The sequence below is a fragment of the Tachysurus vachellii genome, chromosome 2 (assembly GCF_030014155.1).
Source record: "Tachysurus vachellii isolate PV-2020 chromosome 2, HZAU_Pvac_v1, whole genome shotgun sequence".
NCBI lineage: Eukaryota > Metazoa > Chordata > Actinopteri > Siluriformes > Bagridae > Tachysurus > Tachysurus vachellii.
Genome location: NC_083461.1, coordinates 2,234,715 through 2,259,599, shown reverse-complemented (window position 1 = coordinate 2,259,599; position 24,885 = coordinate 2,234,715). Strand labels below are relative to the sequence as shown.

Here is a 24,885-nt window from a genome sequence, read left to right as displayed (position 1 = left end):
AACACAAACACTACAATAATCATCACGTGAATATTACTGTAGTGTTTGTGTTATTGTGTAAATCAACAACACTACAATAATCACGTAAATATTACTGTAGTGTGTTCTTGTGTAAATCAACACAAATTACAATAATCACGTAAATATTACTGTAGTGTTTGTGCTATAAACAGGCAAACATGACGTGTGCACGTATTTGTGACGAATGAACAAAAGTTCTAAATCTAAATTCTAGAATGTAAAAGATTACAATACTATATGTCTCATAATACCTGGTGTAGCCTGGCAAGATGGACGGCATGTGCAAGGGACGCAAGTTCTTGTCATTTACCCAAGCTGTAAGTGCACATGTACCTGTGGAGATGTTGGAGGACATGCGCAAGATGAAGATAGTGCACTGGGTAGCAGGCAGCCGGCCACCGACATACACTCCATCTGAGGCACTGTTGTACGCCATCGTGCTCGGCCACCAAGCTTACGCACAATACTTGCTGAATAAGTTCTTAGACGGTGCTCTTGCCATGACAGGTGAGAATGTCTGCTTCTGTCAGTCATATGTTCCACACTTAGACATGGCTATCCGCTACAACAGGAAGGACATAGTGCCTCTCATTCTTCATGTGGCACATAAAATCCCGACTCTATGGTCCTACGTGATCCGAGGAAGATGCAAACACATGAAGGAGGGCAGAACTACACTCCATCTGGCATGTGCCATGTCACAACCAGAGACTGTCATAATGTTACTGGGAAGTGGGGCTTCACCACAAGCTAAGGCTGATGATGGTGTGACACCACTGGATCTCATTCTCAAAAAGCTACAGATGTCCAAAGGGAACACACGTGTCAAGATGTTGTGCCTGGAAAGGCTGCTCATGTTCATGCCTGAAGTGCGGTTCAAAATGAAGAGCTCACTGAACAATGATCCAGAGTACTGGTCCAAAGTTCTGGGAGAGGAGATGTTTAACTACTTGGTTGGAAGAATTCCAGGGACGCTCTTTCTCATAGCTATGCAAAAAACTCTGGCTCAACTACCTTCTCAAGACTTTTTTAAAAGGCTGGATGAACTGCCCATTCCAGCTTCTCTGAAACCTATTACATCACAGCCCTTAATGCGGTGGAACTCCTACTGAAACATACTTTTTTTATCGAATTTGTATCTGTGTGACTGGCATAAATTTGTAATGTAAATGTGAGTGCATGTGCCTTTTATTGTCTTTTAAATCAATTTAAACAGTCTAAAGTTAAAAGACTAATCCTGATTTCACGTTTTTCTTGAAGGTTTTATTTTTTACAACACTGACTACAAAAAGAGAGACTCTTATTATTATTATTATTATTATTATTATTATTATTATTATTATTATTTTATTTATTTTTATTTATTTTTATTATTTTTATTATTATATGAAATTCTGTCTACCAACAATATTTAATATGCAAGTCTGTTTTTTTGGTGTTCTGTCCACCCATGATCTAAGTGTAACCATCATTATGTTTACATTATTGTTGACATTTACATTATTGTGCACAAAATAATAAAGGTTACATAAAATTTTAAAAATCCATTCTAAATCTCCATCCCACCATCTCTTAGTGCAGGGGTCTCCAACCACCAGGCCACGGACGGGTGCCAGTCCATGTGTCATTAGGTCCCGGGCTGCACAGAAAGTATAATTCTTTTAAGAATCATATAAATATTACTGTAGTCATGGGTGTAAATCACACGTGTGTGCAAACCCATCTGAGGGATGTCCCCTCCCAAAATTTATTTAAGAAATATTGCACTCTCTATTGTGAAAAATATATGTATGTATACTTAAATAATTGTGTAGGTAGAAAAAAAAAACGCAAAAAAATGCATTTAGAAACAGTTGAGTCCCCCCTCCCCTCCCCTCCCTCACAGTGGTTTGACCCACTGCCTACTTTCACAGTTCATCACCTACTCTGCACACACAAGTCAGGTGTGTGGCTGCGGCTCAGTTAATGTTGAACTCCATTAAGTAGGGGATTTTATTCACTTTAAATAAAGCGATTCTCTTTAATGTAGTTGATGCAAACTCATTCATAAATTAGTTGCGGCAAAAATGCTGATTACCGAAGTAATTTTCCATGAATCTGCTATATTAGCGATTAAACTCTTACTTATCTAGTTAACGTTAGCTTGTTTACAATAGCTTGTTGCATATTGTGCTGCAACTAACACGCCAAAGCAGTTTCCCATGCATTTTTTTATTTGGGACGACTTAGCATAATGTTAACTTAACCTTAACGGCCACAATTAGCATATTGTTTAGCTGTGCATTTACTAAATGAGCTCTGTGCTACGTCCGAACTGACCTCACTGTATTTTTTTTGTATAATCAATTTCTATTCTGTTCTTAAGTGTCTTAATTCATCTTTTCATCTTCTACCGCTTATCCGAACTACCTCAGGTCACGGGGAGCCTGTGCCTATCTCAGGCGTCATCGGGCATCAAGGCAGGATACACCCTGGACAGAGTGCCAACCCATCACAGGGCACACACACACACACACACACTCACACACTCTCATTCACCCACGCAATCACACACACTAGGGACAATTTTCCAGAGATGCCAATCAACCTACCATGCATGTCTTTGGACCGGGGGAGGAAACCGGAGTACCAGGAGGAAACCCCCAAAGCACGGGGAGAACATGCAAACTCCACACACACAAGGTGGAGGCAGGAATCGAACCCCCTGCCCTGGAGGTGTGAGGTAAACGTGCTAACCACTAAGCCACCATGCCCCGTTGTCTTAATTCATTTTAAATAAAATTTTAAACCTTTTTTAATTCCTTGTTTTTATTGTTGTGATTATTTTTATGATAGTTTTACTTTCTTTATGTAAAGGACTTTGAATTACCATTGTGTATGAAATGTGCTACAGTATAAATAAACTTGCCTTGCAGTGTCATAGACTAGATAAAATGACGGAGAAAAGGAAAATTTGTACCTGAGAAAAACTTTGAAAATAACCATAATGATGCAGTCTCCATGCTACAATAATAATGATAAAAGCAAGGTTTTTCACTTTGGGGACATGTTTGACTGTATTATTTGTGTCCCCCTTCGAAAATTGCTCATGAGAAATTTTATATTTATTGTCCCCCCCCACTGTTAAATGAAATTTACGCCCATGACTGTAGTGTTATTGTGTAAATCAACACAATATATTCAAATGTGTTGTTTAGATGTTTTTTATTGTTTCTTTCAGATTATTAATTAAATTCTAACAATAAGAAGAAAAAACTAAAATAAGAAAATAAAGACAAACTGACAATTAAAAAATAAATTACTGTTAAAATGAGTCTGTGTAATTTAGATTAGACTGAGAGTCAATCACACACACACACACTCACACACACAAACAATCACACGCACATGCATACACACACACACAATTTCAATTCAATTCAGTTTATTTGTATAGCGCTTTTAACAATTCCCATTGTCTCAAAGCAGCTTTACAGAAGTATGGAAACCGAAGAGAGATAAAAAAAGAAATAAATATCTAATAATAAGAAGAAGAAAAAATAAGGATAAAAATAAATAAAGGAACATATTCAATTAAAGTTAAAAATAATTAAATTAATTAATTAAAAAAAATGTTTAAATTAAAATTTTAAATACTCCTTTACCTAAGAAAAGCTATTCATAAAAATCTAAACTAAACAAATGTGTTTTTATCCTGGACTTAAAACACTGAGACTGTGTCTGAGTCCCAAACACTAATTGGAATTCTGTTTCATAACTGTGGGGCTCTGTGAGAAAAAGTTCTGCCCCCTGCTGGAGACTTTAGTACTTGAGGTACTAACAAATAGCCTGCACCTTTTGATCGAAAACATAAAAGATCTCTCAGGTACTGTGGCGTGGGACCATTCAATGCCTTATAGGTTAATAATAGTATTTTATAATCAATGTGAAACTTGACTGGAAGCCAATGCAATGAGGATTTGTTCATATTTTCTGGTTCTAGTTAGGACTCTAGCTGCTGTGTTCTGGACTAACTGGAGCTTGTTTATGCTCCTACTGGAACATCCAGTACATAATATTTACGTGATTATTGTAGTGTTTGTGTTTATTTACACAATAACACACTACAGTAATATTACACAAACACTACAATAATCATCACGTAAATATTACTGTAGTGTGTTATTGTGTAAATAAACACAAACACTACAATAATCACGTAAATATTACTGTAGTGTTTGTGCTATAAACAGGCAAACATGACGTGTGCACGTATTTGTGATGAATGAACGAAAGTTCTAAATCTAAATTCTAGAATGTAAAAGATTACAATACTATATGTCTCATAATACCTGGTGTAGCCTGGCAAGATGGACGGCATGTGCAAGGGACGCAAGTTCTTGACATTTACCCAAGCTGTAAGCGCACATGTACCTGTGGAGATGTTGGAGGACATGCGCAACATGAACATAGTGCACTGGGAAGCAGGCAGCTGGCCACCGACATACACTCCATCTGCGGCACTGATGAATGCCATCGTGCACGGCCACCAAGCTTACGCACAATACTTGCTGAATGAGTTCTTAGACGGTGCTCTTGCCATGACAGGTAAGAATGTCTGTGGCTGTCAGTCATATGTTCCATACTTAGACATGGCTATCCTCTACAACAGGAAGGACATAGTGCCTCTCATTCTTCATGTGGCACATAAAATCCCGACTCTATGGTCCTACGTGATCCGAGGAAGATGCAAACACATGAAGGAGGGCAGAACTACACTCCATCTGGCATGTGCCATGTCACAACCAGATGCTGTCATAATGTTACTGCAAAGTTGGGCTTCACCACAAGCTGAGGATCACAATGGTGTGACACCACTGGATCTCATTCTCAAGCATCTACGGACCTCCAAAATGAACACACGTGCCAAGATGTTGTGCCTGGAAAGGCTGCTCATGTTCATGCCTGAAGTGTGGTTCAAAATGAAGAGCTCACTGAAAAATGATCCACAGTACTGGTCCAAAGTTCTAGGAGTGGAGACGTTTAACTACTTGGTTGGAAGAATTCCAGGGACGCTCTTTCTCATAGCTATGCAAAAAACTCTGGCTCAACTACCTTCTCAAGACTTTTTTAAAAGGCTGGACGAACTGCCCATTCCAGCTTCTCTGAAACCTATTACATCACAGCCCTTAATGCGGTGGAACTCCTACTGAAACACACTTTTTTTATCGAATTTGTATCTGTGTGACTGGCATAAATTTGTATTGTAAATGTGAGTGCATGTGCCTTTTATTGTCTTTTAAATCAATTTAAACAGTCTAAAGTTAAAAGACTAATCCTGATTTGACATTTTTCTTGAAGGTTTTATTTTTTACAACACTGACTACAAAAAGAGAGACTATTATTATTATTATTATTATTATTATTATTATTATTATTATTATTATTATTATTTTATTATTTATTTTTATTATTTTTTATTTTATTATTTTTATTATATGAAATTCTGGCCACTAAATGTCTGTTTTTTTGGTGTTCTTTCCACCCATGATTTAAGTGTAACCATTATTATGTTTACATTATTGTTGACATTTACATTATTGTGGACAAAATAATAAAGGTTACATAAAATTTTAAAAATCCATTTTTAACAATTCCTCTTTGTCTCAAAGCAGCTTTACAGAGGTATGGAAACCGAAGAGAGATAAAAAAGAAATAAATATCTAATAATAAGAAGAAAAAAAAGGATAAAAATAAATAAAGGAATATATACAATTAAAGTTAAAAATAATTTCATTAATTTTTTTAAAACGTTTAAATTGAAATTTTAAATACTCCTTTACCTAAGAAAAGCTATTCATAAAAATCTAAACTAAACAAATGTGTTTTTATCCTGGACTTAAAACACTGAGACTGTGTCTGAGACCGAAACACTAATTGGAAGTCTGTTCCATAACTTTGGGGCTCTGTGAGAAAAAGTTCTGCCCCCTGCTGGAGACTTTAGTACTTGAGGTACTACCAAATAGCCTGCATCTTTTGATCGATGTAGGCGTGACAGATCATAAAAAAATAAAAGATCTCTCAGGTACTGTGACGCGAGACCGTTAAGTGCTTTATAGGTTAATTATAGTATTTTATAATCAATGTGAAACTTGACTGGAAGCCAATGCAATGAGGATTTGTTCATATCTTCTGGTTCTAGTTAGGACTCTAGCTGCTGTGTTCTGGACTAACTGGAGCTTGTTTATGCTCCTACTGGAACATCCAGACAGTAAAGCATTACAATAATCCAACCTAGAGGTAACAAATGCATGAACTAGTGTTTCTGCATCATGTAATGACATCATATTTCTTATCTTAGCAATATTTCTGAGATGAAAGAAGGCGACCCTTGTGATATTATTTATGTGAGCTTCAAATGAGAGACCGGTATCAATAATCACACCGAGGTCTTTTACTGCTGCACATGATGCAATAGAAAGACCATCCAGAGTTACTCTGTAATCAGAAAGTTTACTTCTGGCTGCCTGTGGTCCTGGTACAAGAACCTCTGTCTGTCAGAGTTAAGCAGGAGGAAGTTAGTAAGCATCCACTGTCTAATGTCCTTCACACAATCTTCAATCTTATTAAGCTGGTGACTCACATCTGACTGAGCTGAAACATATAGCTGTGTGTCATCAGCATAACAGTGGAAGCCAATACCATGTTTATGAATAATTGCACAAAGGGGCAGCATATATAAGGAGAAAAGCAATGGGCCTAAAACAGAACCTTGCGGAACACCGAACATTACCTTAGTTTGTTTAGAGTGGTCACCATTTAGTCAAATAACACCTGATCCAGGAGAGGGCTGTCCCTTTAACACCAACAACATGTTACTGCCTATCAAGTAATATATAATGGTCAATGGTATCAAAAGCTGCACTAAGATCAAGTAACACCAGCAGAGACACAACCCTGATCAGAGACCAGTAAGGGATCCAGTGTGCAGGTTGATCATTTTGAAGAAGAAATCAGTGAAAATAAGTCAGTCTCTTGAAGGGGAGTAAAACAGTCTAAATACTGATCAAAAATAGAAATGTTATCAGCATTATGAGTACAGACAGTGTGAGTACAGTGTGTGTGTGTTGTACAGTGTGTGTGTCATACAGTGTGAGTACAGTGTGTCATACAGTGTGAGTAAAGTGTGTCGGAAAGTGTGTGTGTCGTACAGTGTGTGTTGTAGTGTATGTGTCGTACAGTGTGAGTACAGTGTGTGTCGTACAGTGTGTGTGTGTGCAGTACAGTGTGAGTATAGTGTGTTTCGTTCAGTGTGTGTCGTACAGTGTACATAATATTTACGTGATTATTGTAGTGTTTGTGTTTATTTACACAATAACACACTACAGTAATATTACACAAACACTACAATAATTATCACGTAAATATTACTGTAGTGTGTTATTGTGTAAATCAACACAAACACTACAATAATCACGTAAATATTACTGTAGTGTTTGTGCTATAAACAAGTAAACGTGACGTGTGCACGTATTTGTGACGAATGAACAAAAGTTCTAAATCTAAATTCTAGAATGTAAAAGATTACAATACTATATGTCTCATAATACCTGGTGTAGCCTGGCAAGATGGACGGCATGTGCAAGGGACGCAAGTTCTTGTCATTTACCCAAGCTGTAAGTGCACATGTACCTGTGGAGATGTTGGAGGACATGCGCAAGATGAAGATAGTGCACTGGGTAGCAGGCAGCCGGCCACCGACATACACTCCATCTGAGGCACTGATGAATGCCATCGTGCACGGCCACCAAGCTTACGCACAATACTTGCTGAATAAGTTCTTAGATGGTGCTCTTGCCATGACAGGTAAGAATGTCTGCGGCTGTCAGTCATACGTTCCACACTTAGACATGGCTATCCGCTACAACAGGAAGGACATAGTGCCTCTCATTCTTCATGTGGCACATAAAATCCCGACTCTATGGTCCTACGTTATCCGAGGAGGATGCAAACACATGAAGGAGGGCAGAACTACACTCCATCTGGCATGTGCAATGTCACAGCCAGAGACTGTCATAATGTTACTGGGAAGTGGGGCTTCACCACAAGCTAAGGCTGATGATGGTGTGACACCACTGGATCTCATTCTCAAAAAGCTACAGATGTCCAAAGGGAACACACGTGTCAAGATGTTGTGCCTGGAAAGGCTGCTCATGTTCATGCCTGAAGTGCGGTTCCAAATGAAGAGCTCACTGAACAATGATCCAGAGTACTGGTCCAAAGTTCTGGGAGAGGAGATGTTTAACTACTTGGTTGGAAGAATTCCAGGGACGCTCTTTCTCATAGCTATGCAAAAAACTCTGGCTCAACTACCTTCTCAAGACTTTTTTAAAAGGCTGGATGAACTGCCCATTCCAGCTTCTCTGAAACCTATTACATCACAGCCCTTAATGCGGTGGAACTCCTACTGAAACATACTTTTTTTATCGAATTTGTATCTGTGTGACTGGCATAAATTTGTAATGTAAATGTGAGTGCATGTGCCTTTTATTGTCTTTTAAATCAATTTAAACAGTCTAAAGTTAAAAGACTAATCCTGATTTCACGTTTTTCTTGAAGGTTTTATTTTTTACAACACTGACTACAAAAAGAGAGACTCTTATTATTATTATTATTATTATTATTATTATTATTATTATTATTATTATTATTATTATTATTTATTTATTTTATTATTTTTATTATATGAAATTCTGGCCACTAAATGTCTGTTTTTTTTTGGTGTTTCCTCCCATGATTTAAGTGTAACCATTATTATGTTTACATTATTGTTGACATTTACATTATTGTGGACAAAATAATAAAGGTTACATAAAATTTTAAAAATCCATTTTTAACAATTCCTCTTTGTCTCAAAGCAGCTTTACAGAGGTATGGAAACCGAAGAGAGATAAAAAAGAAATAAATATCTAATAAGAAGAAGAAGAAAAAAAGGATAAAAATAAATAAAGGAATATATACAATAAAAGTTAAAAATAATTAATAATTTTTTAAAAACGTTTAAATGAAAATTTTCAATACTCCTTTACCTAAGAAAAGCTATTCATAAAAATCTAAACTAAACAAATGTGTTTTTATCCTGGACTTAAAACACTGAGACTGTGTCTGAGTCCCAAACACTAATTGGAAGTCTGTTCCATAACTTTGGGGTTCTGTGAGAAAAAGTTCTGCCCCCTGCTGGAGACTTTAGTACTTGATGTACTACCAAATAGCCTGCATCTTTTGATCGATGTAGGCATGACAGATCATAAAAACATAAAAGATCTCTCAGGTACTGTGACGCGAGACCATTAAGTGCTTTATAGGTTAATAATAGTATTTTATAATCAATGTGAAACTTGACTGGAAGCCAATGCAATGAGGATTTGTTCATATCTTCTGGTTCTAGTTAGGACTCTAGCTGCTGTGTTCTGGACTAACTGGAGCTTGTTTATGCTCCTACTGGAACATCCAGACAGTAAAGCATTACAATAATCCAACCTAGAGGTAACAAATGCATGAACTAGTGTTTCTGCATCATGTAATGACATCATATTTCTTATCTTAGCAATATTTCTGAGATGAAAGAAGGCGACCCTTGTGATATTATTTATGTGAGCTTCAAATGAGAGACCTGTATCAATAATCACACCGAGGTCTTTTACTGCTGTACATGATGCAATAGAAAGACCATCCAGAGTTACTCTATAATCAGAAAGTTTACTTCTGGCTGCCTGTGGTCCTGGTACAAGAACCTCTGTCTGTCAGAGTTAAGCAGGAGGTAGTTAGTAAGCGTCCACTGTCTAATGTCCTTCACACAATCTTCAATCTTATTAAGCTGGTGACTCACATCTGACTGAGCTGAAACATATAGCTGTGTGTCATCAGCATAACAGTGGAAGCCAATACCATGTTTATGAATAATTGCACAAAGGGGCAGCATATATAAGGAGAAAAGCAATGGGCCTAAAACAGAACCTTGCGGAACACCGAACATTACCTTAGTTTGTTTAGAGTGGTCACCATTTAGTCAAATAACACCTGATCCAGGAGCGGGCTGTCCCTTTAACACCAACAACATGTTACTGCCTATCAAGTAATATATAATGGTCAATGGTATCAAAAGCTGCACTAAGATCAAGTAACACCAGCAAAGAGACACAACCCTGATCAGAGACCAGTAAGGGATCCAGTGTGCAGGTTGATCATTTTGAAGAAGAAATCAGTGAAAATAAGTCAGTCTCTTGAAGGGGAGTAAAACGGTCAAAATACTGATCAAAAATAGAAATATCTACAGCAGGGGTGTCAAACTTGGCCAAATTTTTAAGATTATCCTGATCAGGAGATGATCATGTGTTGTACATTTATCCAATGATTGAGGATGTTTTCCTTTCTTCAGATCCTGTTTTAACAGTCAAGATTAACAGTCTGATTAACGTGTTAATTAGCATGAATAAGCTGAATATCAGGCTTGGAGCAAAATAATCCGGATTCTCTTTTTATTATCCTTGTTGACTTTAACAGGAAAAAACTAACACTTGAACTTCCAAAATACAGACAGCATATAAATTGTCCCACAAGGGAGAAAAATTCACTACATTGCTAGACAATTCTTAAAGACGCATATCGCTCTGTACCCAGGACTAGAGGTCTTCATGGGTCCACTTAGATCTGAAAACCCGAGGTCCGACCCAAGACCCGAGCGGGTTCGGGTCTAAAAGTTTCACGTGTGCCTCGGACACGTGTCGGGTATAATAATAGCGGCATCAGGTCTCGGATAATTTAAAATGAATGTGTTTTTACCGAACGGACCCGAGAAGACCCGACTATTGTATCTTGCCTGTGTGCATCGACTCGAGTCCTTTTCCAACCTCTCCTCTGTTTGCCAAGACCGCTTGTGACATCGTGTTGCTGGCGATAAGATAATTTTCACTGAAACAAACCTGTCAATCAATTTTGAATCCATTCTGTAGGACTGGTGCGTGCAGGGCTGCATCGGTGTGTACAACATTCGGGTCCGATCGGGTAAAAAAAAATTCCCAACTGGTCGGGTCAGACTCGGGTCTAATTTTTTCGGGTTTGTCTCGGGTTGGGTCTTTCTTAAATTAAAAAAAATGTAAGAACTTTTTTAAAAATTATGGACGTCGGGTTCGGGTAAAAAGTGATTCAGGTCACTTCGGGTCGGGTACATTTCTTTAGACCCGAGAAGACCTCTACCCATGGCAGCCTTGGGGAACTCTGATCACTGTTTGGTCCATCTTATTCCAACATACAGGCAGAAACTAAAATCTACTAAGCTTGTAGTAAAAACAGTGAAGAGATGGACCAGTGAGGCGAAGCAGGAACTACAAGACTGTTTTGACTGCACTGATTGGAGTATCTTTGAGGTTGGAACTGACAGTCTGGATGAACTGACTGACACTGTGACATCGTACATCAGTTTATGTGAAGACATGTGTGTGCCAACCAAAACCTTCTGCAAATACAGTAACAACAAGCCATGGTTCACAGCCAAACTGAAAAATACTTGTCATAATAACCAAAAGAATCTACTCTGAAAAGCTGAGAAGCAAGTTTTCAGATAACAACCCTGCATCAGTGTGGAAAGGCCTGCAAGACATCACAAACTACAAGAGCCAGCCTACCTGAATGACTACAGGCCTGTCGCTCTGACATCTGTTGTAATGAAGACCTTTGAACAGCTGGTATTGGCCCACCTAAAGACTGTCACAGAACAGATGCTGGATCCCCTGCAGTTTGCCTACCGTGCAAACAGATCAGTGGACGATGCAGTCAACATTGGACTGCACTACATTCTGGAACACCTGGACTGCCCAGGGACAGACGCCCGGATTCTGTTTGTCGACTTCAATTCAGCTTTTAATACAATAATTCTCCACTTCAAACTCCTAAGGCTCTCTGTACCCCCTTCCATCTGTCAGTGGATCACCAGCTTCCTGACAGGCAGGAAACAACAGGTGAGACTGGGAGGTGTCACCTCCAGCATTCAGCACTGGCGCTCCTCAGAGATGTGTCCTCTCCCCACTTCTATTCTCCCTCCACACTAATGACTGCACTTCAAGTGAACAAACTATTAAACTCCTGAAATTTGCAGATGATACTATGCTCATCGGTCTTATCCAAGATGGTGATGAGTTTGCATTCCGGCAGGAGGTGAAGCGGCTGGTGCTACGGTGCAGTCAGAACAGTCTAGAGCTAAACACCCTCAAAACTTTAGGAAAGACCCCTCAACACTACTCCCCCTCACAATATCCAACAGCCCTGTGTCATCTGGGCTTCAAGTTTCTGGGCACTACCATTTCCCAAGACCTGAAATGAGAGTGCAACATAAACTCAAAAAGGCCCAGCAGAGGATGTACTTTCTACACCAATTAAGGAAGTTTGGTCTGCCACAGGAGCTGTTGATGCTGTTCTACACTGCAGTCATTGAATCTGTCCTGTTCACATCCATCACCATCTCCTTCGGTGCAACTAAACAGGACAGGAACAGACTGCAACGCACAGTAAAAACAGCAGAAAGAATAACTGGTGCCCCCTTGCCCACCCCCCAGGGCTTGTACGACACAAGAACCAGAAACCGGGCAGGAAAAATCACCTCTGACCCTTCGCACCCTGGACACAACATCTTTCAGCTCCTCCCTTCTCTCAGGCACTACAGAACTTTGTTTACTAAAACTGCCAGACACAGGAACAGTTTCTTTCCCCAGACAATCACCCTGATTAACAACTCACTATAATTATATTCCCTGCTTCATATCTATAAGTACTGCATTATCAGGACTGTCAGTCATTACATCACCTGTATATATTACACACTACTGCTGCTGTATATTGTACAAAAAGCATAACATTGCACAATATTGTTATTTGCACTCCCACACGTTATGTACATAACTGATCATTCATATTCTATATTCATATTTAATACTCATTCTGTCTATATTGTATCTCATCATCTGCATTGTCTTGTATAGTTTGTATAGTATAGTGTTATGTCTGTACTTTTGAGAGTCACAAACAGCTGGAACCAAATTCCTTGTGTGTGTCAACACACTTGGCCAATAAACCTGATTCTGAATCATGCTGATAAAATCTCAGTGTAATGAATGCTCAGGGCCGTTTTCTCTCTCATGCTACATGAGGGGTGTTGGGTCCTGCTGCCCAGCAGTACACATAAATTGTGAACCTTTTGCCCATGTCTACCATTGTGCTATTTTTTCAAGACTACCACAACAGAGGGAAGACATGTTAATTTTTTTCATGTAATAACAGAAATTTAAAAATACCAAAACGTTGTACAGAAAATAATCAGAATTAAATTTACTCCAGGGGGGCACGGTGGCTTAGTGGTTAGCACGTTCGCCTCACACCTCCAGGGTCGGGGTTCGATTCCCGCCTCCACCTTGTGTGTGTGGAGTTTGCATGTTCTCCCCGTGCCACGGGGGTTTCCTCCGGGGTACTTTGGTTTCCTCCCCTGGTCCAAAGACATGCATGGTAGGTTGATTGGCATCTCTGGTAAAATTGTCCCTAGTGTGTGGTTGCGTGAGTGAATGAGTGTGTGTGTATGTGCCCTGCGATGGGTTGGCACTCCGTCCAGGGTGTATCCTGCCTTGATGCCCAATGACGCCTGAGATAGGCACAGGCTCCCCGTGACCCGAGGTAGTTCGGATAAGCGGTAGATGAATGAATGAATGAAATTTACTCCATTTCTGCCAAAGTGTGAGTACAGACAGTGTGAGTACAGTGTGTGTCATACAGTGTGATTAGTGTGTTATACAGAGTGCATCGTACAGCTGTTTATTCAGAAGTAGATTAGGTTATAAATGGAGCTGTGGGTGGGGCTTTTTCACCTGTTGTACTGTTAAGGGATTTTATAGGACACATAATGTGACGTTGCCCCCTTGTGGTTAGACGGAGGGCGTGGAAAACCAAGCAGAGTAATAAAGCAATGCTTAGAGAGCACACGCTGGACATGTCTCTGTGTTTATTTGTTAAGTTAGAGCCACTTAACTCTACACCTGTCAGCTCAGAATATCAAATCAATTTAGTATATTAAATTAATTTTAGCGATAAAATCTATGCTGGTTGATGCAAAGAAAATGTGTGTTTAAAAGCAAGCAGTGCTGCTGTGTTTACTGCTGAGGATGTGAGCAGACATGTTGAGACAAAGTCACTTGCTGAACTCGGGGTCCTCAGTAGGAAATCCAGGTGAAGGGAAGGAGATTTCTTTGGCTTTCCTAGTCAGAGGTTAGGAGTGGACTGCAGCAGATAAGGACTTATATAAAGGCACACAGAGCTTCATGTCTATATTTATTATTTTGATATTTTATTTATTGCATAGTAAAATAAATGCAACTGAATCAAACTCTTTCAATGTTAAGAGTTTAGAATGTTTTCTTTTCTGCTCGAGACATGCAGAATTTTATTTACTGAAAGAAAAATTATGGAACAGAGAACAGAGAATTATGAAACAGAGAATCTAGCACAGCTCTATTACCTGAACACAGTGCTAATGAAGCTCCACTGCACACAGCCTGAGCAAAGAGACAAATCACCTATAAACACATACGATTCAGCTCTTTGAAAATAAATACATCTATAAATCAGGCGTATTGAGGAGCTCTCGCTGTCCAGTGAGCTTCTGATGGAGGATAGACCTGACAACTAAACCCCAAAAGCAGGAATGGGTTGGATTTTTCCCTCTTATGAACACTTCACAGTCCAATCTCTCACTTCCTCTGATGTTTAGAAGTGTAATGATGATGATTTACTTCTTCCTTCCTCCACCACCGTTAGCCAAAATCATGACCATTCTGATGAAGATGTTCAGTGTGTCTGCGTAGATTCCCATACAGCTGTGAACACACACACATACACACCATTACCTACAACCAAAAACACACAACCCATTCCCTCAAACATTTCTTATGTGACCCAGCCCTACCCATAAGTACTATCTACTTCATTATTAACTACAGTGTACATTTATTTTTTTAAACCTGGGTATAAATTAACTCCTTACATCAATAAATATGAAAGTGTAAATGATTGAGACTGTATGCAGCACTGTTATATTGGAGGTGATGTTATTTCTTACGCGTTGATTGGGTCGTATTTCTGCGTGGCGTACAGCGGGTACGTCTCGGCTCGTTTGATCACCTTCTGTGTGTCGTACAACAGGAACATGCCAAAGAGGATCAGACCTCCGTAAACAGCCACAGAGTACAGACCTGCTCCGAACGCCGAAGTGGGGGGCAGAAACATGGTGCCTGGGACAACAGCATCATGGGAAAAATTCAGACAGTATCCCATTATCACTATAAAAGGTAACACATGTGCCCCTTTTCCACCGAGGCAGTTTGAGTGCTGGTTCGGAGCCTAATTTAGAACCAGTTCTTTCTTTTTCGACAGCCAAAGCACAGTCTCTGAACCAGGTAAAGTGGTTCTTATGTGAATGTGTGTGGCATGTGTAAGGTGTGTGGAGTGTGTAAGTTGTGTGGAATGTGTGTGGAGTGTGTAAGGTGTGTGTAAGGTGTGTGGAGTGTGAAAGGTGTGTGGAGTGTGTAAGGTGTGTGGAGTGTGAAAGGTGTGTGGAGTGTGAAAGGTGTGTGGAGTGTGAAAGGTGTGTGGAGTGTGAAAGGTGTGTGGAGTGTGAAAGGTGTGTGGAGTGTGAAAGGTGTGTGGAGTGTGAAAGGTGTGTGGAGTGTGAAAGGTGTGTGGAGTGTGTAAGTTGTGTAAAAGGTGTGGAGTGTGTAAGGTGTGTGTTAAGGTGTGTGGAGTGTGTAAGGTGTGTGGAGTGTGTGTGGAGTGTGTAAGGTGTGTGGAGTGTGTAAGGGGTGTGGAGTGTGTAAGGTGTGTGGAGTGTGTAAGGTGTGTGTAAGGTGTGTGGAGTGTGTAAGGTGTGTGGAGTGTGAAAGGTGTGTGGAGTGTGAAAGGTGTGTGGAGTGTGAAAGGTGTGTGGAGTGTGAAAGGTGTGTGGAGTGTGAAAGGTGTGTGGAGTGTGTAAGTTGTGTAAAAGGTGTGGAGTGTGTAAGGTGTGTGTAAGGTGTGTGGAGTGTGTAAGGTGTGTGGAGTGTGTAAGGTGTGTGGAGTGTGTAAGGGGTGTGGAGTGTGTAAGGGGTGTGGAGTGTGTAAGGTGTGTGGAGTGTGTAAGGTGTGTGGAGTGTGTAAGGTGTGTAAGGTGTGTGGAGTGTGTAAGGTGTGTAAGGTGTGTGGAGTGTGTAAGGTGTGTGGAGTGTGTAAGGTGTGTGGAGTGTGTAAGGTGTGTGGAGTGTGTAAGGTGTGTGGAGTGTGTAAGGTGTGTGGAGTGTGTAAGGTGTGTAAGGGGTGTGGAGTGTGTAAGGTGTGTAAGGTGTGTGGAGTGTGAAAGGTGTGTGGAGTGTGTAAGTTGTGTAAAAGGTGTGGAGTGTGTAAGGTGTGTGGAGTGTGTAAGGTGTGTGGAGTGTGTGTGGAGTGTGTAAGGTGTGTGGAGTGTGTAAGGGGTGTGGAGTGTGTAAGGTGTGTGGAGTGTGAAAGGTGTGTGGAGTGTGTAAGTTGTGTAAAAGGTGTGGAGTGTGTAAGGTGTGTGGAGTGTGTAAGGTGTGTGGAGTGTGTAAGGTGTGTGGAGTGTGTAAGGGGTGTGGAGTGTGTAAGGGGTGTGGAGTGTGTAAGGTGTGTGGAGTGTGTAAGGTGTGTAAGGGGTGTGGAGTGTGTAAGGTGTGTGGAGTGTGTAAGGTGTGTGGAGTGTGTAAGGTGTGTGGAGTGTGTAAGGTGTGTGGAGTGTGTAAGGGGTGTGGAGTGTGTAAGGTGTGTGGAGTGTGTAAGGTGTGTGGAGTGTGTGTGGAGTGTGTAAGGTGTGTGGAGTGTGTAAGGGGTGTGGAGTGTGTAAGGTGTGTAAGGGGTGTGGAGTGTGTAAGGTGTGTAAGGTGTGTGGAGTATGTAAGGTGTGTAAGGTGTGTGGAGTGTGTAAGGTGGGAACTAAGATGGCGCCGGTGAGTTCGGCTGCCGTCGCAACTGCTCCGGTTACACTTTACCTTTTTTGTTTATTTTATTTATTTATTTATATGGATACCGTTTTATTTATAGAATATGGACATCATTAGATATGACAGAGCCATTCTTATATCTACTGGTGTACAATACACTCACCCTTCGCTGTTTTTAAACCCGGACCCATGCTGGCCAAGCGAGATCCTGAGGGGAAACAAAGGACGTGACCCGCACCGGGGTCCGCGAGGGAAACCAGCAACAGGAACAGGCTGAGGGGACGCGCACACTGCGCTCCCTTACCTAGTATCCTGTTAGCCAACGTCCAGTCTCTGGAAAACAAGCTCAATGACCTCAGGGCAAGGGTCACATTCCAGAGGGACATTCGGGACTGCAACCTTCTCTGCTTCACCAAGACATGGCTGAACCCAGCAGTACCAGACCACGCCATCCAGCCGGCCGAGTTTTTCTCGGTTTACCGCACGGACAGAACACTGGTGTCGGGGAAGTCAAGGGGAGGTGGAGTGTGTCTGATGGTGAACAACCACTGGTGTGACAGCGCGAGTTTTTCTCTTACACGCTCCTGCACAACAAATCTGGAACTACTAATCAAATGTCGGCCCTTTTATCTACCTCGGGAATTCAGCTCAGTCATAGACAGTGCCAATTTATATTAATCCTCAAGCAGACACGGACACTGAAGTATGGGACTTCTAATAGATAATTAAGACACTAACGCTACACCAAACACAGCATCGGGACGCTGCGCTCATTGTGGTGGGAGACTTTAATAGTGCCAACCTCAAGCACGCATTAGCAAACTTTCAGCAGCACATCACCTGCCCCACCAGGGGCAAAAGGACACTGGACCACTGATACACACCATTTAAGAACAGCTACAAGGCGCAATCACGTCCACCGTTTGGGAAATCGGACCATGCTGCCATCTTCCTCATGCGCGTTTACAAACAAAGGCTGAAACAGGAAGTTCCAGTTCAGAGAGAGGTCGCGCGCTGGACTGACCAATTGGTGGCCGCTCTGCAGTACGCTCTAGATGATGCAGACTGGGACATGTTCAGGCGCAGCTCTGATGACGTCAACATGTTTACGGAAACCGTTGTGGGATTCATTGGGAAAGTAGCGGATGATACGGTGCAGAAAACCACCATCAGAAAGTTTCCCAACCAGAAACCGTGGGTGGATAAAACCATCCGTGATGCTCTGAGATCCCGCTCTGCTGCCTACAACACGGGGCTCGCCACCGGGGACATGGACGAGTACAAGGCTGCATCTTACAGTGTGCGCAGAGCTATGGGAAGAAACTAGAGTCACAGTTCCAACATGGTGGCTCTAGGAACCTGTGGCAGGGACTAAGGAACAATACAGACTATAGAACACCTGATTCTAGAATGGGAAATGCGGACGCTTCTCTGGCAGACGAGCTAAACACCTTTTATGCTCGCCTCGAGGCTGCAGCTAACCACGCTAACGGTGCTAGCGGCACAAACAGCATGCACGCTGAGAGAGCTGGAAAGGTAAACACGTTCACCATCTCGGAACATGACGTGAGGAGGGCATTCAGGAGAGTGAACACCAGGAAGGCAGCAGGACCAGGGAGCATCACAGGTCGGGTTCTGAAAGCCTGCGCTGACCAGCTAGCACCGGTGTTCACTGAGATATTCAAACTCTCACTGGAACAGTCTATTGTCCCCTCATGCTTCAAACAGTCCACCATTGTTCCAAAGAAACCCCAGCCCGCCTGCCTCAATGACTGCCGCCCTGTAGCTGTGACCTCAATAGTGATGAACTGCTTCGAGAGTCTTGTCAGAGACTTCATCAATGCATCACTACCAGACACACTGGATCCACTACAGTTCGCGTACCACCAGAACCGCTCTACTGAGGACGCCAATGCTGATCTTCTCCACACCACGATAAGCCACCTGGACTTCAGAAAAGGGAATCATGCAAAAATGCTGTTTATGGACTACAGTTCAGCGTACAATACCATAATTCCCTCCACGCTCACGTCTAAGTTGGAGGTCCTGGGACTCAGCCTGCTGCTGTGTCAATGGATCTCCAACTTCCTGACAGACAACACAAGCCGTACGGTTGGGCAAACATACCTCATCTACCCTCACCCTCAGCACTGGAGCTCCCCAGGGTAGTATTCTGAGCCCCCTGCTGTACTCACTGTACACGTATGACTGTGTGGCCACTTCCAACTCCACCACCATCAGCAAGTTTGCTGATGACACTGTTGTGATTGGCCTGATCTCCAACAACGACGGTTAATTTTATTTATTTATTTTTAAATTGCATTCCTTTTTTTTATGCTTATATACCGGACAGATGCAAAAAGCATTTCACTGCATGTCGTACCCTGTATGTATGTGTATGTGATAAATAAAACTTGATTTGATTTTGATTTGAGGTGTGTGAAGTGTGCAAGGTGTGTGGAGTGTGTAAGGTGTGTGGAATGTGTAAGGTGTGAAAGGTGTGTGGAGTGTGTAAGGAGTGTGGAGTGTGTAAGGTGTGTGAGACATGGGTTTAATGCCGCCCCGGACACACACACATGGTTTAATCAGTGTGTGTAATGAGTACAAACCCAGTGAGGAGACGAAGACGACTCCAAGGCCGGCGGCCAGCGGCCCGCCCATGTTCAGGAATTTCTCACTAGGAGCGCACATGGCCACAGTGGAGAGACCGCCCACGATACCTGCTGTGTACCACGCTGCACGCATCATCAGGGGACCACCCAACAGGGTGAGGGGGGCCACGACAGCACCCATTACACCTACAAGCACACACACACACACACATTTAGTACATGTATTAACCAAAATCAATTCTTTTTAATGCAGTTTATGATTACGTTTTATATGTTTATTTTCAAAATAAATGTTTAAACACCGGTTAAAGAGTCTACGATAAAACTAAGTATATAAATTAAACAGCACAGCTTTATATACACATCTACTTAATAAATACTTACTGCATGTTAAATCTATATGGTTCTCTATTCGGTGACTTCTATAATAAACAAACCAATACAAATAATACAGAATAAATTCATAAATAATAAATAAATCAGTAAATAAACAAACAAATAAAAACAACATGTATAGGGAGAAAAATAGATTAAAAAAAAGACAACCAAGTAAATGGCACGAGTAAAAGTCACAGTCCGAATGAAACTTCCTTTATTTTGAACAGATAAAATCCCTTCCAGATTAATGATGTGCACAATGGCACACGTTGCAATTCTTTTACTTCAATTTCTTTAACTCTTTTTCTTTATTAATAAATCTCGGTGCTGCCATCAAGTGTAAGAAACATGTACTGCACTGCTGGAGATTTTACCTTCAGTTTTTTTTTCCAGTTTAACATATTAAAACAGGAAGTGTGACCTTGAGTGAACTCTGATCTGGCACATCTACCCCGAACAGTCCTGTGATGGGTTTGTAGTGATGAAGTGTAGTTATAGTGTTATTACCTGCATACAGCATCCAGGACAGGTGTTTAGGAATGGGACTGTGTTCGTAGGAGATGGTCCTGACCAGCATCCCGGCACCGATCATCGCTGCAAACGTTGCTCCTATAGCCTAAGACACACACACACATTGTGTATCACATTGTACACTCTAACGTGCATGTTAAAGGCAGTTCGGTAAAATACAGCAGGGTGTGAATACTTCCGCATACCACCCACGATCCTTTCATCATGAGACCCAGGAGAGCCGGAGTCCTGCTGACGGCCACAGCGGAGAGAGCGGTAATGCCCACGCTGCCTGCAAAGTACATGTAGGTGGAGTGGATCCGGTCCTTCACGTACTGGGGCCAGATTCTGAGAGATACAGAGAGTGTAATGTATAGATAAATAATGCGTTTTATGAATTGCAGCATGATGACACAGGACCGGCTCATTTCAGGTTTGTGAGACAGTTCTTTACAAACAAGCTCCGAATTTTAACATGGGAGGGCAACTGAAACAGGAAGTGAGGTCAAATCCGAGTTCGCCAGGTGTGATGTTTGTTTCGCAGCATTGCCACGTTAAATGTTTGTGTTTTCTCGTTATACTAACAAAAAGAAGCTGAGACTCACACAGCTTTCTCCAGAGCACCGATCTCATTGGACATGCCAAGACCATAATAACACAGAGCTCCGAGTCCAACTGCAGCTCCGCCAGCCAGAAAAATCCTCCCCATCTGATCAACTATAGAGAGAGAGAGGGAGAGACAGAGAGAGAGAGAAAGAGAGAGAGAGAGAAAGAGAGAGACGGAGAGATGGAGAAGGAGAGAGATGAGAGTTGTGTGTAATATAACGGCAATTAAACTAATAAAATTATGATAAACGAATGATCACTTTTAAACGCCGTCTCTGAAGCCGGTTCAAATGCCGCCTCCTGCAGCTGATCTTTGGCTGTCTTACTGCGCCGCAGTCCAAACCTGGGTCTGCTGGAGAAACCCTGGGACACACAGAAAAGGAGAACAGCAGCAGCAGCATTAGTTACATAGCTGGAGATCCGCTGTCACGAAGAGACCAGCATCTGTTCTGAAACACTATAAATTCTGAACAACTCTCAGAGCAATGATGAATCTTTTATTAACGAATGTAAAGAACAACTGCGCCGCTGCCTGAAGAAGATGCTCCACCAAATATCAGTGATAAGGTAAAGAGGGGATTAGTCAAAGAACCAATCGAGAGAACTAGAGAAATTGTGAAGGAGCTGGAGAGATCCACAGCTCAGATTTTATGGAACTGTGGTGAGAAGAAAGACATTAATAAACAAAAAACCCACAATTAACGTTGAACCCGTGGTGGTGGTCAGAGCTGAAGACAGCACTGGAGGAAGATCTTTATTTCATGTTTAATATCGGCATCAGTATAATCACACTCAAAAGAATTAGAACCATTACATGGTTTTTGGTTTTCTGTCTGAGGAACTATTCAAAGTAAAAAATAAAATTGTTCTACAATCAGAAAGCTTTCCTTGTGACCTGATGTGTGTAAGTTGTGTAGATCAGACAGTGAGGATGGTGTTTACCTGCTGAGGTTTGATCAGAGGTGTAGCAGGTTTAAGAGCAGGGATCCTCTGGGTCAGAGCAGACCTCAGGCCGGTCGCGGGGAGACCCCGCAGGCACGCCAACCGTGCCACCAACATCGCTCCAAAACACACACTAAAACAACCTGTGGGACAAACACAGAGGTTATCAGATGTGTTAATAAACAGCAACTCAGTCAGTGCTTTTCTCTATTCAGACCTGATTTATTCAGCTGGCAACAACGTAAAGCAGGTGACACACAGTTATAAACACACAGCTCTCACGCCCTAAAGCAGAAATGATTCTATATTCGCAAAGCCAGAGAATCAGACCGGGAGCTCTCTGTGGGTTCAGAGTAAGACATGAACAACATTCCTAACCTCATCCTGAATAAACTGGTTATATGGACACTACATGTAGGTGTTTATTTGCATGTTACTTGTAATCCGATGGAAGGTTATGTACAGAACACAGCAAGGTTACAGTAACAAGCAGCAACTGAGTTCATGTTGTGTTCAGCTTTTTAATGGTTCTGGATGCGTCAAGTTTTCATTTATTTCATTCATTTATTTTACAAGACCACGTTATTGCCAAGAAAATCACATCTTTAACATAACGAATAAAAAATAAATGTTCTATAAACATCTGCACCCATCAGAGAATTTACACACCTAAATCTGACAGCTAAAATGTTTAACATGTTTAATTCATATTAATACATATATATAAATTCACAATGTGTATAATTATATATTTAATGTATAATTATATATTTATTGTAGAATTATCTATAATAAGTTTGAACTTTGTTTGAAGTTTGAAGGACAGGAACAGACTGCAACGAACAGTAAAAACAGCAGAAATAATAATTGGTGCACCCCTGCCCACCTCCCAGTGCTTGTACGGCACAAGAACCAGAAACCAGGCAGGAAAAATCACCCCTGACCCTTTGCACCCTGGAGACAACCTCTTTCAGCTCCTCCCTTCTCTCAGGCACTACAGAACTTTACTTACTAAAACTGCCAGACACAGGAACAGTTTCTTTCCCCAGACAATCACCCTGATTAACACCTCACCATAATTATATTCACTGCTTCATATCTATAAGTGCTGCATTATCAGGACTGTCAGTCATCACATCATCTGTATATATTACACACTACTGCTGTATATTGTACATAAGAATAATATTACTCATAATATATATTATTAAATATATTCATATTTAATACTCATTCTGTCTATATTGTCTCATCGTCTGCATTGTCTTGTATAGTTTGTATAGTATAGTGTTATTTATGTGTGTATTGTATAATATAGTGTTATTTATGTGTGTATTGTATAGTATAGTGTTATTTATGTGTGTATTGTATAATATAGTGTTATTTATGTGTGTATTGTATAGTATAGTGTTATTTATGTGTGTATTGTATAGTATAGTGTTATTTATGTGTGTATTGTATAGTATAGTGTTATTTATGTGTGTATTGTATAGTATAGTGTTATTTGTGTGTATTGTACAGTATAGTGTTATTTATGTGTGTATTGTATAGTATAGTGTTATTTATGTGTGTATTGTATAGTATAGTGTTATTTATGTGTGTATTGTATAGTATAGTGTTATTTATGTGTGTATTGTATAGTATAGTGTTATTTATGTGTGTATTGTATAGTATAGTGTTATTTATGTGTGTATTGTATAGTATAGTGTTATTTATGTGTGTATTGTATTGTATAGTGTTATTTATGTGTGTATTGTACAGTATAGTGTTATTTGTGTGTATTGTACAGTATAGTGTTATTTATGTGTGTATTGTATAGTATAGTGTTATTTATGTGTGTATTGTATACTATAGTGTTATTTATGTCTGTATTGTATACTATAGTGTTATTTATGTCTGTATTGTATAGTATAGTGTTATTTATGTGTGTATTGTATAGTATAGTGTTATTTATGTGTGTATTGTATAGTATAGTGTTATTTATGTGTGTATTGTATAGTATAGTGTTATTTATGTGTGTATTGTATAGTATAGTGTTATTTATGTCTGTATTGTATAGTATAGTGTTATTTATGTGTGTATTGTATAGTATAGTGTTATTTATGTGTGTATTGTATAGTATAGTGTTATTTATGTCTGTATTGTATAGTATAGTGTTATTTATGTCTGTATTGTATAGTATAGTGTTATTTATGTGTGTATTGTATAGTATAGTGTTATTTATGTCTGTATTGTATAGTATAGTGTTATTTATGTGTGTATTGTATAGTATAGTGTTATTTATGTGTGTATTGTATAGTATAGTGTTATTTATGTGTGTATTGTAGAGTCACAAACTGCTGGAACCAAATTCCTTGTGTGTGTCAACAAAAACACACTTGGCCAATAAACCTGATTCTGATAATGATTCTGAATACTAGCTGGATTTCATGTTATCTTGCAGATAAATTAACTGAGTAATTTATTTACGTTGTAAAAGTGACACTTTGTAGATAAATAATAAGTAGATACTTAAAATAAAGAGTTTGTGACGGTTCATATTACTGAACTTAACGCTAGCTTATTTAGCTTGTTAGCATGTTTATGTCACGCGAACGTCATAATTTAGCTCAAAAACAACGAATGCATAAAGATATATGTTTATGTTAAGATTACAATGATCTAATAAACAGTAAAATGAAAGTCACTTACTAGAAACTCTTTAATAAACACGAATAACGCGCCCGTCTTTCACCTTCACAGCAGAACCCGCAGTTGACGCAACACTGAGGAGATTTCTCGAAAGTTCCGCCCGGAAGTTGTCAGAACTCGGC

General features: G+C 40.4%; 4 protein-coding genes across 4 annotated transcripts; 3 read left to right on the top strand and 1 right to left on the bottom strand.

Annotated features, from left to right (window-relative positions):
- The first annotated feature begins 290 nt into the window (after positions 1–290).
- LOC132842054 (ankyrin repeat domain-containing protein 9-like) lies at positions 291–1,133 on the top strand. The gene has a single exon (XM_060864762.1). It carries the CDS (start codon positions 291–293, stop codon positions 1,131–1,133), a length of 843 nt encoding a protein of 280 aa, XP_060720745.1.
- Positions 1,134–4,370: 3,237 nt separating this feature from the next.
- On the top strand, positions 4,371–5,213 carry LOC132842053 (ankyrin repeat domain-containing protein 9-like). The gene has a single exon (XM_060864760.1). It carries the CDS (start codon positions 4,371–4,373, stop codon positions 5,211–5,213), a length of 843 nt encoding a protein of 280 aa, XP_060720743.1.
- Positions 5,214–7,628: 2,415 nt separating this feature from the next.
- Positions 7,629–8,471, top strand: LOC132842052 (ankyrin repeat domain-containing protein 9-like). Its single transcript, XM_060864759.1, has one exon. The coding sequence runs from the start codon at positions 7,629–7,631 to the stop codon at positions 8,469–8,471; it is 843 nt and encodes a 280-aa protein (XP_060720742.1).
- A 6,045-nt stretch (positions 8,472–14,516) lies between these two features.
- Positions 14,517–24,885, bottom strand: LOC132861882 (growth hormone-inducible transmembrane protein-like). The gene is made up of 9 exons (XM_060893523.1): positions 24,764–24,885; positions 22,073–22,215; positions 21,391–21,493; positions 21,130–21,241; positions 20,731–20,872; positions 20,522–20,630; positions 19,634–19,822; positions 15,158–15,329; positions 14,517–14,915 (listed from the first exon to the last, which is right to left on the bottom strand). The coding sequence occupies exons 2-9, from the start codon at positions 22,187–22,189 to the stop codon at positions 14,828–14,830; spliced, it is 1,032 nt and encodes a 343-aa protein (XP_060749506.1). The 5' UTR covers positions 22,190–22,215; positions 24,764–24,885; the 3' UTR covers positions 14,517–14,827.

What these genes read in the sequence shown, in the direction of transcription:
- LOC132842054 (XM_060864762.1), top strand. Translation starts at nt 291, where the DNA reads ATGGACGGCATGTGCAAGGGACGCAAGTTCTTGTCATTTACCCAAGCT.
- LOC132842053 (XM_060864760.1), top strand. Translation starts at nt 4,371, where the DNA reads ATGGACGGCATGTGCAAGGGACGCAAGTTCTTGACATTTACCCAAGCT.
- LOC132842052 (XM_060864759.1), top strand. Translation starts at nt 7,629, where the DNA reads ATGGACGGCATGTGCAAGGGACGCAAGTTCTTGTCATTTACCCAAGCT.
- LOC132861882 (XM_060893523.1), bottom strand. Translation starts at nt 22,189, where the DNA reads ATGTTGGTGGCACGGTTGGCGTGCCTGCGGGGTCTCCCCGCGACCGGC. An exon ending in GTCCTGGATGCTGTATGCAG is followed by an intron (nt 19,823 to 20,521) that starts GTAATAACACTA and finishes GTGTGCTTGTAG; the next exon opens with GTGTAATGGGTGCTGTCGTG. An exon ending in AAATACGACCCAATCAACGC is followed by an intron (nt 14,916 to 15,157) that starts GTAAGAAATAAC and finishes GTGTGTTCACAG; the next exon opens with CTGTATGGGAATCTACGCAG.